This window comes from Mus pahari, chromosome 6 (assembly GCF_900095145.1).
Source record: "Mus pahari chromosome 6, PAHARI_EIJ_v1.1, whole genome shotgun sequence".
NCBI lineage: Eukaryota > Metazoa > Chordata > Mammalia > Rodentia > Muridae > Mus > Mus pahari.
In genome coordinates, this window is record NC_034595.1 from 89,388,988 (window position 1) to 89,402,380 (window position 13,393).

General features: G+C 53.4%; 1 protein-coding gene across 1 annotated transcript; it reads left to right on the plus strand.

Annotated features, from left to right (window-relative positions):
* Positions 1 to 7,170: 7,170 nt before the first annotated feature.
* On the plus strand, positions 7,171 to 10,618 carry Camk2n1 (calcium/calmodulin dependent protein kinase II inhibitor 1). The gene is made up of 2 exons (XM_021200570.2): positions 7,171 to 7,816; positions 9,155 to 10,618. Exons 1-2 carry the CDS (start codon positions 7,651 to 7,653, stop codon positions 9,223 to 9,225), a joined length of 237 nt encoding a protein of 78 aa, XP_021056229.1. The 5' UTR covers positions 7,171 to 7,650; the 3' UTR covers positions 9,226 to 10,618.
* The last annotated feature ends 2,775 nt before the right edge of the window (positions 10,619 to 13,393 follow it).

A 13,393-nucleotide genomic window follows, 5' to 3' on the forward strand; every position in this document is an offset into this window, starting at 1 on the left:
ACCAGAGGCCTGTGCAATTGTCTTGACTGGGAGGCCTGGGAACAGGCCTCGGAGATCTGAGAGAAGAATCTAGGGAGGACCCCGGGCTGCCAATCCCAGGACCACCTTGGCACACCCTGGTAAGGATGAAACTGAAATTCTGGAGTTTCCTCCACCTTCCTTGCCCACCTCAACCAGGACACTGGCAGAAAGTGTGAGACTTTGGAGACTCTGCGAAGTGCTGGAGGGGGAAGGGGGTCCTCACATTACTCCCGCTGTGGTTTCCCAAGGGCTCACGTCTTTAAATGCGCTAGCCATCTTTCCCTTACTCAACTAGATATGCATAATGCATCAGATGTCTTAAAATATGCACATGACTTCACGCAGGGGAGGGATGCTGGGGAAAAAACTCTTATGACACAGATTTTAGCTTCTGGTTTTCCTCTGGGAGAAATTTTACTTCTCCCCAGCCTGGCTCTTTGCCAGCTCTCATTCCCCCATCTTCTGTCCTTACCCACTCCCCCTCCGCCCCCACCCCCACTCCCAGCTGCCTGCCTCCTCTGCCTCTAGCTGCCTTCTCTCCTCTTCCTCCTATGCCCTGGCCCTTCTCATCATGACCTTTCCCAGCCTTCCTGATGGTTGGATTGGCCTTCTCCGCTGAAGGCTTTTTTAGCTCTTTTTGATTTCTGTGGATCTTCATTGCCCGCCCGTGTTCTGATCTGGCCCCGCCCCCTGGACCAAATAGCTTTCTGCACTCAACCTCCCCTGCCCCAGGGCTGCCAGGCAGGACCTCCCTAATTCTGCAGGGGTTGCCCTTCAGTCACCCGCTCTTCCTGTTTGTTACACGGGAATTTCTGTCCATTTCTGCAGACCCCAAGGGCTGAGGGCGGAGGGACCCACTGCATGGAACTGTTCCCTGCCCTTGCTTTAAGGTGGGGGGTGGGTGGGTGAGGGGGTATGGGAAGGAAGGGTGTGGAGCTAGGGCTGTTCTCCTGGATTGCCCCCACTAACTAGTGTTTCGCAAGCTCCCGAGTCTTTCCACAGGATGGAAGGGATCCCTTTCTCACCTGACAGAACGATGGGGCCATCCTGCTTTCTGTATGGAGACTGGACTCAGCAGCTAGTGGGCGTATCTCTCTTGCCAGGGTTGAGAGAGCTCACTGTTCTGAGCTCAGACCCAGGGATCTCCTTAGCTCATTCATTCCCTGGCTTATGGGCTGGGAGTGCAAACCGATTCAATGCCATGTTGTCCCAAGGACACCCTGCAGGGGGATGCCCCAGTGCTGTTTCTAGGACACAGCCTTCTCTTCATCATCCGAAGGCCCTTCGGGTTCCTAGAAGTCTTGCACACAAGGTTTGCACCTTGGGAAGAGAGTTATCTCTTTCATAGACTCCTTTGGCCTGGGACGGGTTTCCATGGTTACGGTGAGGCAAGGCGAAGGAGCTTGCACCCACTTTCCCAACTGCTGGCTTTCATTGCCAAGGTGGCCTTGGGCGGTCACTTTGCTGTTCTGGCCTGGATGCCCTCAACTGTAAGACTGAGCCATCTTCCAGGGGCCTAGGGGTGGACATACATGTATTTTGGTTAGCAGGACTTGAGCATAGCAGGTGACAATCACTGGGTAGGGCGGAGCTTGGGATCAGAGCTCTGTGGCCTCTCTGAGCTGGAATGGGGTTAGTTTCTCTTTTGTCCACCCCCCACCCCTTTACCAGCCATGTTTTGACTCTATTCTTGTTGAAATCAAGGCTTTTTTTTTTTTTTTCTTTTAAAGGTGTATGGTGTTTTTGTCTGTTTGTGAACCAAGTGTGTGTCTGGTGGGGGAAGAGAGCATTGAATTTTCTGGGTGTGGGATACCATGTGGGTTTGGGGAACCTAACTCAGGTCCCTTACAAGAGCAGCTGTATTCTTAATTGCTGAACCTTCTGTCCAGTCCGAGAGTCAGGGTTCTTAAGGGGCAGAAGTTTCTTGGGAGCCCTGGACAGGGAACACTGGACAGACACTTGGTACCTCTCAGGCTCCAGGCTTCAGAAGCCTCCAAATTTCCAAGGCTTCCAGCAGGATTTCACGGGAATTAAAGTCCCACCCTCTCTTGTGTCCCAGGGTGGTGGAACAAGTCTCGTGATTATCACAGTGTGATCATACCGGGTTTGTCTATTGGTCTGCCATTAATATCCTAGCCTGAGAAGCAGCTGGAGTTTCCTAGTGCTCCTGAGCCCTGCTTTGCAAGATTTCATTTGAATAAAGAGCCTTAGTGATTAGACAAAGGAGTGCATTTGCACGTGTGTGTTTGTGTGTGTCTATGTGTGTGAGCATGTGTGTGTGCATGCATGTGTGTTGAGGGGCCAGAGACCCGTCTTTCAAAGAATACAAGTCACCTCTCTGGAAGCCTCCCACTGAGTTAGGGCAGTGGTGGGGAGCGTGGTTGAATCTACTCTAGGCTCAGCGCGATCATTCCTGCTGGACAGCCACTTAATCTCTGAGAACATGACCCGCTCATCACCTACACGATGCTCCATCGCAGGGAGAAAGGCCTGCTGATGGTAAAGGATCTGAGCCAGCCATGGCAAGTCGTGACACACCCAGTGCACATCTCTGGGGAAGCCTGGGCTTGGCCTGCTGGCAGGCGCTCTCCACCAGAGGATGGGCGGCAGCCGTGTTCTCTACTCTTGCCTTCTGCTGGCCGTGCTTCAGGTTCCCCACCTGAATAGATGGAAGGGGATGGAGATAGAGGAAGCCTCTATACTGACCCTTCCTGTGCCTTACCAGTCCTGGGTGCTCAGGACACAGCAGGGGCTTTAGATATAAACTTACAATGGCAGAATGGGCTAGAACGGCCATAGAAATGTAGGAGCCTAGTGAAGACATTTCAGGGGAGATCTACGAGGAGCCAAGAGGGGGCTCAGGGGCCTGTGCTTTAAGCACTCTTTCTTTGTCTACTTGGGATTTGCTGTCCCCTCCCTCCTTTTAGGGCTGGGAATTGAACCCAGGGCCTCAGAGAGTCCCAGCCCTGTACTTGTATATCATGGAGGATGGAAGCAAGACAGAGTCTCCTCTTCCCCAGAGGCCTAGAGTGAGAGGTCATTTATTTAAAAGCCACAAAGAGCTGGGAGATGCTTACCTGCAACCCAGCACTCAGGAAGCTGAGGCAGGACCATGAGCTTCAGCCAGCCTGGGCTACATAGTAAGATCGTGTCTAAATAAATAAATAAATATGTGTGTATATAATAAGTCTATAAGTGTATATGTGTACATAATATATATTATATGAAAGTATGTAAGTATATGTATGTATATAATATATATTATTTATAAGTATATAATTGTATATATGCATACATTATATATTTGTAAGTATGTATACACACACACACACACACACACACACACACAGAGCCAGGAACAGCAGCACATACTTTTAATCCCTGCACTCGAGAGGCGGATCTCTGAGTTCCAGGCCAGCCGAGGCTACACAGTGAGACCCTGTCTCCAAAAACCAGGCAGACAGACAAACAAAGCAAAAACCAAAACAGGAAAGGCTATTGTAACCGTTGAGTCTACTGAGGGCATATTACGTGCCAGGCACCATGCACGGCTGATCTCCTTTCAGAGAGGAGGCCTTTGAGTCTAGCTGGTTTTTACCCCAGTTGGCAGGGCATCAGCACACTGTGCGTTCCTGTGACAAAAGGCTAGGCAGAGACAACTTATGGAGAGAAGTTATCTTAGCTCACATCTCGAAAGGGTCCAGTTCAAGGCCAATTGGCTCTGTGCTTCCAGAGTAAGGTTTCCATGGTAACAGGAGGTACATGGTAGAGGAGATTCACATCAGAGGTGCCAGAGTCAGTGAGAGAGAGAACTGGGGATCCGAGAGCACCTCTGGAAGCATGTCCCCAATAACCTACTTCCTTCAGCTAGGCGTCACCTCTGTTATTATCAAACTGTAATAATAGGAGAGGAGACAGAGGGCCAGAGAGGTGAAGAGACCAGAGGAGGCAGAAGTGACGGCAGGGATCTGATGTCCCCAAACATGTAATAGCAACTTCCTTTCTGGAACACAGAAGAGGGTGGTCTTTCTCTCTATGTACTTTCCCACCAGGGTCTGGTGTCTTTGCACAACTGTGGGCCTCTGGAGTGGAGACAGGTAGAAATGGAGTCCTATGATAGGTGTTAACTCAGGCTAGAGGGATGACCAACCGAAGACCGGAAGAAACTGAAGATCAAAGCGATCAGACAGTTGAGAGGGACAGAAAATGGACCCTTCCTGACTCCCCAACTTCCCTAGGAGCACTTCCACGTGACCTCAGAACATTTAACTTCCAGCTATCTGGTCTGCCAGTTGGGCCTGACCATTCCCCACCAGCTCCACCTTCTTATGAAGGCTCGGGTTTCAAAGATAATCATCATGGAGATGATTTTTTTCAGAATTGGATCGAGAAGCCAGGGCATTGTGTATGGTTAGGCAAGGGTTCTACCACCGAGTTACACTCCCAGGCCTTGGTGCTGGTTTTCAGGCTGTCGGTGTCCATGTGCTTAGAGGGCAGGCATGCTCAACAAAAGGGGTGGGTACTGGGCTGGGAAAGTGGCTGCTGCCACCTCCAACTTTATTTGCCCAAGGCAAGGTAGACATCACGGGCTTGGATTTATAATTGCCTTCTCCTCTCTCTCACTATCTGGGTGGAGAGTCTTTAGCTCATTGTGAGATGTGGGGCCCTGGTAGGTACTGAACTTGGAAGTTGCTTTGTGTTGGTCTGCAGTGAGGATGACCCTGGCTCCATCACTAGACCGTGACCTTAGCCAGGTTACTCCCCCTGCTCCTGCCTCATCAGTTGACTACAGAGGCAGTTTCTCCTCTTTGTACCTCCGAAGGCTCTTCTATTTGAGACACCAGGTCAATAATGGATGTGAAAAGCGCTTTGGGTCAAACCCAGAAAGCATAGCACAAATGTGAGAGCTGCTTGTAAGTTTATACCACCCTGTGTCTTGGGCCTTTGTCATCTCTCTCAGCACATGAGAGCTTAACCTCACAGCTGACTCTCAGCAGGGCCTTAATGAATGGAGACAGGCAGCTTCAGAAGGGACCATCCACAATCTGGGGACCTGCTGCCTCTACCGTTGACAAGCCATGGGACTCGAGCCAGTTTCCTATGTGTGAATTGCAGGCTTAGGTTAGGCGATATTTAGGGAGACTTCCCAGCCCAGGTGGCTCTGAAGTGGGGGAACAGTTAAAGAGATGCACCTTCTCACAGAGGGAGCCTTTTCTTATTCAACTAATGCACACCTACTAACAGTTCTGCCCCACCCCCGGGGCCTTCTCCTCTTTAACTGTCTTTTTTTTTTTTTTTTTTTTTTTTTTTTTTTTTTTTTTTTTTTTTTTTTTTTTTTTTTTTTTTTGGTTTTTCGAGACAGGGTTTCTCTTTGTAGCCTTGGCTGTCCTGGAACTCACTCGGTAGACCAGGCTGGCCTTGAACTCGGAAATCCGCCTGCCTCTGCCTCCCGAGTGCTGGGATTAAAGGCGTGGACCACCAAGCCCGGCTCTCTTTAACTGTCTTGAGGGGCTCACCAGCAGTTGGTCAGGGGAGACTTCTGGGGTTCAGGGAGGATAGACAGTTTGCCCGAAGTGTCACTGCAAGGGAAGTTCAGGTTTGGGGTTCAAGATCAGGCCTGTACCCAGAAGACAAGCTTATTCCACCTGTCACAATCTATTTCTCCACCCCTTCATCTTCTCATCCTGAGGTCTGGATTCTGGAAACCAGCCAGCCCTTTAACATTTGGGGGGAGGAGGCACGGGTTCTAGGCTGTGTCTTCCCTGGCTGAGGGCAACCCCCTCCCCTGCTCTCAGGCGAGGGGGCAGGGTGCTGGATGAGTTAGGAGCCTAATGACAAGGATTAACTTCCTAGCCCAGCCTCTCTCAGGCTGCTGACCTTGGACGGGTTACCCCTGGGGTTAGGCCAGCTCTGCTGAGCAGGTCTGGTCTCCTTGGGGAGAGCAGGTGCTCCAAGCTCAGGCGAGGATAATGAGCGCTCCTCACGCACCTTGCCCCCTTGAAGTTACCATCTGGCAGACAGATGCGCCTCCCAGGCCTCCTGGGCTTCCCGGGTCTCCCTCCCAGGGTGCGGGAGCACCTCCAGGTTTTGAGGCCGCAGTATCTCCCCAGAGCTTTATTAAGACTGTTGTTATAAGAGAGGTCCCGGAGGACAAAGGGCTGCAGGCTCGGGGTGTCCCCAGCGAGTCAGAGGGCTCTAGGAACCGGGCATCCTGGGCAAGCCCAGAGTAATGAGGCTCTCCTCTATCCCGCGGGAGGCGGGGCTGCCCCCTCCTCCTCTCCTTCTTGTCCCGGGGGTTGTGGGGGGCGGGGGGAGCCAGGGCCCGGCACAGAGGGTCAAGAAGTGAGAAAAAGGCCTTCCTGGCAGATCCAGTGGGCACGGGGGCAGAGGAATGTCCGGCAGGGTCTAAGTGGGGCACAAGTGTGGTGGGGGAAGGGAGAGGAGTGCCCGCAGGTCGCCCAGGACGCTCGGATCCTTGACCTCTGTAACTGGCCTCCAGGGAGGTCGGCATCCGCGTCCTTCCCGGCCGGTGCGTCCTCCGTCCCCTCCCCTCCCGCTGCTTCGGGTTCCCCTCGGGAGTCACAGCCAGCCTAGCCGGCGCGCACAGGCTCCGGGTCGGGTAAACACCGCGCGGGAGGGGCGCGGGCCGTGCGGGGCGGGGCGGGGCGGGGCTCACCGGGGCCCCTCGGCGCAGGCGGGACGGAGGGGACAGGGGGCGGGGGCAGGAAGCCAGCCGCGGTCCGGCGGGGCCCCGTGACGTCGCTTAGCTTCCAGGGATCTCTCCCCGAGGCCCACGGGTCCCCTCCTCCCTCCCTCCTCCGGCGCCTCGCTTTCAGCCTGGGCTGGCATTCTTGCTAGCAGCTCACAGGCTGCTCCTTCGTCCCTGCCTCCCTCTTTCTCCCTCTCTCCTCCTTCCTTCTCCGACCCTCTATTTTTCCCTTCTTTCGCTTCTCCGCTCTGCCTCTCCGATCCAAATCTAGTCTCCCCCCTTTTCTTTTTCTCCCTCCTTCCTCACCCTCCCTCTTCCCGCCGCTCCCCTTGCCTTCTTCTGTCTTTCTGTTTTTCTCCCCGTCACCCTCTCGGTTTCTTCCCTCCCTCCCTCCCTCCCTCCGGGTTTCCTCCCCCTGCCCTCCCTCCTTCTTGCTCCCCTCCCCCCCGGCCGCTCGCTGCTTCCCAGTCCCGAGTCGCCGCCGCTGCCGCCGCCCGCATCCGCGGCAGGACTGGCCCGCGCGCTCCCCGGGGTGCGCCCACCTCGATCCCGCGCCCTCCGGGCTCGCAGGGACACCCTCCTCCCCGCGCGTCGCGGCCCCGCCCGGCTCGGCCCCCGCCCCGCGCCCGAGAGCGCCGAGGATGTGAGTCCTGCCCGCCGCTGCCGGAGCAGCAGCCACTCGCGCGCGGAGCCCGAGCGCAGCGCAGCTCAGCTGCGGGCGCTCGTTGGGTCGCTCGCGCGGGCTGCGCGCTCCTGCCCCAAGCGGTATCCCTCCCCGGCCTCTCGCCGGCCCCAGCGCCGCGGCAGCCCCGAGGGCCGTCCCCGGCCGGCCATCCCCGGCCCCAGCGCCGCTGACCCTGTCCTCCGCGGGCGGGGACGCGGGCGGAGGAGGTGCCGCCTCGGAGCCCCCGGACGCGACCATGTCGGAGGTGCTGCCCTACGGCGACGAGAAGCTGAGCCCCTACGGCGACGGTGGCGACGTGGGCCAGATCTTCTCGTGCCGCCTGCAGGACACCAACAACTTCTTCGGGGCCGGGCAGAGCAAGCGGCCTCCCAAGCTGGGCCAGATCGGCCGGAGCAAGCGCGGTGAGTTCCCCGCCCCTTACCCCCTGCGGTGCTGGTGCTGCAGCCTGGCGGGGGCGCAGGGGTCCCCACGGTAGTGGGGGGACCATCTGCGGGATCTAGGAATCCCTCCTGCGGCGGAAGCTAGATCAGGCCTCGGGCAAGAGTCCTCGCTTGTCCGGGCCACCAGCGGGGTCACCCGGGGGCGTGGTAGCCTCCACTTACAGCCGAGGCCCAAAGGTTATACCCGCGTCCTCAACCGCACCAAAGTTTGCTTTTAGGTTTCACACCCCTCCCCCTTTTTGCGCAGTGGAGTCGCATCTGCACTCTCTCTGCTCGGCCACCCTGGGGTAAGGGGTCCTGGAGCTTCTTAGGGGTCTGCGTGGGGCGCTGCGGAGGAAGGACCTTAACTCCCGCGGGAAGGGCGAGAAGCATTCAGGTCTCACAGGCTTTTCGCTGTTACTTGGCAGAGGGGAGAAGGGTGGTCTAGCCTGAGATATTGGAGTTGGAGAAGCCCCAGGGAAACCGAGCCGCAGAGTGCTGCCGAAAAAGACTGGGGTGGCGAGGTGAAGTGGGGAGATAGTCGGGAGACCGAGGTGGGCTGAGAGCTAAAGCTAGGGAGCTGTAGGGAGCCTGGGACTCAAGTCTAGGGAGGACGCTGAAGCGCTGGAACAATGAGGGGGACAGACAAGGAGACCTACGGGTAGAGACCCAGAGTTCTAGACAGGTGATCTGATCATCCAGCACAGGGACCGGTGGAGGGACTGAGAGAGGCCAGTGGAGACAGTGAGACAGGCGGAAGAGGCAACTGAAGGTAAAGCCCCAGGCGGCAGCGAAGGGAGGTTCTTCCCTTTGCGGTGACACAGAGAGCGGAGGGGCGGAGGCTACCGACCGGGGCACAGGGAAGGGAGCCCGGGAGGGGGACACCCGTGCAGGCCAGGCCTAAACTTTGCAGCCGCTGATCGGCGTGGGAACCTACCCCAGCTTTCCTCCCTGCTCCGGGCCTCTTTGAACCCGGCCTGGGCTACCGCCACCAGTGACCTGAAGACCTCAGTTTCCCTTTCTATCCTTAAGAAGCAGTCTAGGAGACTTCCTTGTAAAGGGTTGCATCGGGTTGCGGTCGAGCTGGGATGGCTCCCTCTGGCTTGCTCTTTCTTAGAATCCAGCTAGGATGAGAGCTAGGCAGTGGGGCAGTTCAGAACCAGGCAGGGAAGGGAGCCTAGGGCGATGGGGCTGTTCACCCTTCCTCGCCCTCCCCTGCACTCCTGTAGTGGGGATGGACAAAGTATCTGCGATCCCTGGCTAGCCCAAGTTCTCTCACCTTTCTCTCCCCCTCCCTCTTTTTTTTTTTTTTTTTTGCAGTTGTTATTGAAGATGATAGGATTGATGACGTGCTGAAAACCATGACCGACAAGGCACCCCCTGGTGTCTAACTGCCCCAAAGACAATGTGTTGAGGGAAAGAATAAGAAGAGTGGCGGGCTGTGACAGTTACTGACAAAAAGCATGAGGAGGAGGAGGAGGAGGAGGAGGAGGAGAGAAAGCACTTTGAAATGTATTAATAGCTTGCTACCTGCGATGGAATCGACAACCTGTGTCTCAAGTCAGGCGGGGAGACAGATGAAGTTGGGGGGAGGAGGAGGAGGAGGAGGAGGAGAAGGAGGTGGTGGTGGTGGTAGCAGCCTCTCTGGGCTCCTCTACAAAAAGAAAAGTTAAAAAACACACACACAAAAAGTAAAAAAAAAAATAAAATAAAAAATAAAAAAATAAAAATCACTATATACACACATATAAAAGAAAAAAGTCTCAGTTGCAGCTATTTGTCAAGATTAATACCTGTTTCTTTTTATATATGGTAAATATTGTGCAATTATAGCTCTGGAGTTTGAACCACTTCCCGAAAGCAGCACCAACCACGTGAAGGTGCTTGTGTTCTCCGCTGATTTGGCTGTTCCCAATGTTTACATAATTTAATCTTGCAAAAATGATCCTGTGCACTTGGATGTGACATGCAGTCTAGTTCAGTTTTATTTTTTTTTAATGTTGTTTATTCTTGGATGTACAAAAGAAAATTGGGGGCGGGAGATGATCTCTGTTGATACTGTTGTACTTTGGTCATCTTTGAAGTTACCGGAAATGAACCCCATTTTAAAAGCAGAAAGTAACTTTTCTATGGACTGATGCTTGGGAAGGCCCCTTCCTTGTCTTATTTCCAAGAGACAACGGAAAAGCTTGTGCTTCTTCGTCGCAGTACAGCTCTTTGCCCAGGTTAACACCAACCGTGGGTTTTATATGACAGAAAGAAGAAGAAAAACAAAGACAAACTTGCTTGAGCTTTTTTCTAACCTCCCCGTGGGGGGTCTGTTGTGCGAACCCCTCTTTCTTCTTCAATATTGTGTCACTTTATTCATTCTCTTTAATGGACTGTAAAAAAAAAACAAAACAAAAAACAAAAAACAACAAATGTAATCACAAGAGTGCCAAATATCTTGAACCGCCAAAAGGCATTTTGGTTTCCTTTTGTCCCCTGTGCTCTGAGTCCTGTGTGGGAACACTTGGAGAGTCTTTTCTGTTATTTATAGGGGTTCTCTTAAGGCTCGCCAGCTGCCTGTTTTGCATGATATTTGCAAAAAAAAAAAAATGCCTCTTGCGTGAGGAATCTTTTACTTTTTTTTTTTTTTTTTTGTTTGCAACTTTGGACCTCAAGAGGTCCCCACCCCTCCCAGTTCCTTCTTTTCTTAATTCTCTATTCTGTATGTTGCACCTTGAACCAGCACACAGGGCTATTTCTCCAATGTACAATAAAGAACTCTTCCTGTGTCTATTCTTTCGTTGGCCTTGTTTCTCAGGAACTCGCTGTCCATTTGACTGGAGTAAGGAGATGGTGGCTTTGGTCTGTAGGATGAAACAATTTGTGCGTGTTGTGTGTGTGGGTTATCAGCCAGTGGGCTGGATGGGTCAGGCTATCCCCTAAGAATGGCAGAATCAGTGGACTTTGAATTTTGCAAATGGCTCCTTCTGGTTTCCCTGAGGCTTGGGCCATTCTTCCTGTTGAGTTCGGAGGCTGCCAGTCCTGTGGAGACTGAAGCTGGGAGACTGGACTTGGGTTCAGGTTCCAGATCTGATTGCCTTACTCTCAGAACTGGACCTTCTGACCTCACCTGCCTAATCTGCAAAGACGGTCAAACTCAGCTGCTGCCCCATAGGGTCAAGAAGAGGAGTATCGATCCTCTGTACACCAGAACCTTCCATACTGGGCCACCGGGAGCATCCACTGAACATCACTAGAGGCCCAGTTGTGGACACACTCATCTCTAACCACTAGAGCCTACTGTTATTTGCTTGAGGATGAGTCTGTTCTCTGGGGATGCGTAGCCAGGAGGTCCCAAGTACCTGCTACATCTGCCTCTGATCACCCGTTAGGAAAAGTCTGTTGGTGGGGTGGGGAGGAAGCTCCAGTTCATACCAAGCTGGAGGCAGTGATGATGGGTACAGGTTCTGTAGGGAGAGGACTTGGGAGGAGGGTTTTGGCTCAAGGAAGAGGTCCTGTGTCCCCACCTCCTCACCTCCAACCCCCCCCCNCCTCCCCCCACCCCCCACCTCCGTTCCCTGGGTTGTTTTGCATGTAGAAGCCCCACTGCCTGGAGCTTTTAATGTGTTTGTTGTAAAGCTGTCAGCCAGGGAGTCACAACACAGCTCACAGTGACAGGAGCTTGAGTGTGACTCAGACATCAGGTAAGAGTCCCCACGGGGTGGGGGTGGGGGACTGCAGAAGAGGAGCTCCAGGGGGCCCGGGGAGGGGAGGGTGAATGTCTCATCCCCCTTCTTAAGTCTAAGAGCCTCAGCAGGTCCCAGCCCAGGGTTCTTCATTCTGTGGTCATTACTGGGACTGATTGGGGGAGCTGGAACTGGCAGTGCCCAGCCTGCGGATGCTAACAGATGCCAACTTCATTTCCCCAGGCACATGGCCCTCTTCTTGAATCTGGCTGTCTTCCCTCTTGACCCCAGGCACTCCCTTTTGGACTTGAAGGTCTATAGGCTCCATTAGAGCCAAGAAATGCAATGTACTCCCCCCCCCCCCCGTTCCCCAGAAGGCTGAGGGGTTACTGGGGAAAGGATTAGGGCTAGGGTCTGCTTTTTGTTCAAATAATAATCTGCCGAGAGAGGGGCAGAGGCCAGGCGAGAAGGTAGCTTTAGGGATGTGGTTTCTGGTACTGTAGTCACGGAGTTCTCTCTCGTGGTTGTCTCAGCAAGCACTTCTAGAAACCCAGCGACATTCACTTATCAGCTACCAAGGAAGCTGAGGGCTCAGGGAAGCAAGAAAGTTTGCCCTGAACACCAGCCTAGAAGAATGGGTGCTGCTGTTACCCGGTGGCACAGTAGAAAGCGGGTCTCAGAAAGGGTTAATTCCTGCCGAGCACCTTGGCTTGATAGCTGCAGAGGCAGGATTGGAACCCAGAGCCCACCATCCGGGATGAAGATGCAGCCAGACTTTGCTCTGTTCCGGCTTCAACGGTTGTCCTTCAGCCTTTAAAAGTCCTTGTGTTGGTGTGTTTTCCTCAAGCTCTGCTCGCCTCCATCATCCTGCACAACAGACTGCATCAGGGGTCAGAAGGAGGTAGTGTGTGGATGTGGTCAGCCAGCACCTGGAGCTGCCCGGCGCCCTGGGCCAAGGCTGAAGGTCCATTTTAATAAGTGATGTATTAAAACAGTCCTGCTGGAGGCCACTGGGCAGCAAAGGCAGCGCCTGCCTCGGCCTGGAATGAGTCTGCCTTTCTAGAGGCCTCCATTCAGTAGCAAGGAAAATAAATCTCAAATATACTACAGTATTGGGTGAGCATTTGTTGAGGAGGTACTTTGGGGACTGTATAGATACCAGATATACCATGTGTTGGGTATGTCTGAAGTATCTGGAGAGGGCAGCAATGAATATGGAAAAGGCTATTAAAAGATGGAGGTGGGGGAGGGTGACTCCAAACCTCCAAGCATGGACCGGGATCATCCAGGGCTGCTTTCTTCAAACTTAGCTCATTGAATGTTTTCAATAAGCATCCGTATATATGCCTTGATTCTGCTCCTGTGGCCTGTCCAGGCAGATGGACTTTGGGAATACCAAAGGGATCTTTTCAGGGAGAACTGACAAATTACATTTGAGAACAGAGAAGCTTGACGATAACTCTCCTCTGCCTCAGATGGAGGAATGATCCTGGGATGCCCCTGCAGGGAAGACAGCAATTTCTAGTTGTTCAAGGACTACCCCAGGAGAAAGGAGGGAAACTGACTTTAGATGGCAGGCGGATTCAGGACTCGGATGGTTTGGAGTTGAACCCTTTATCCTAGCTGTGAGCAGGGGCATGACTCAAGGTCTTTGGCTTTCTGGTTCGTCTATAAAATAAGGATGGTAAGAAATATCAAGAAAGGTTAAATGGGAACTTCTGTCTCCTTAGTATGTGGCCTGATACTCAGCATATGAGCATCCATGGAGTACTTCCTGTATGTCAGGCAATGGGTGGCCAAAATCACTGGAGAAGTTCTTACAGTTCAGTGTGTTGTGTCTTCGGTGTCTGTACTCAAAGACAGACTCTCTTTGGGGGTGGAAAGG

What these genes read in the sequence shown, in the direction of transcription:
- Camk2n1 (XM_021200570.2), top strand. Translation starts at nt 7,651, where the DNA reads ATGTCGGAGGTGCTGCCCTACGGCGACGAGAAGCTGAGCCCCTACGGC. An exon ending in GATCGGCCGGAGCAAGCGCG is followed by an intron (nt 7,817 to 9,154) that starts GTGAGTTCCCCG and finishes TTTTTTTTGCAG; the next exon opens with TTGTTATTGAAGATGATAGG.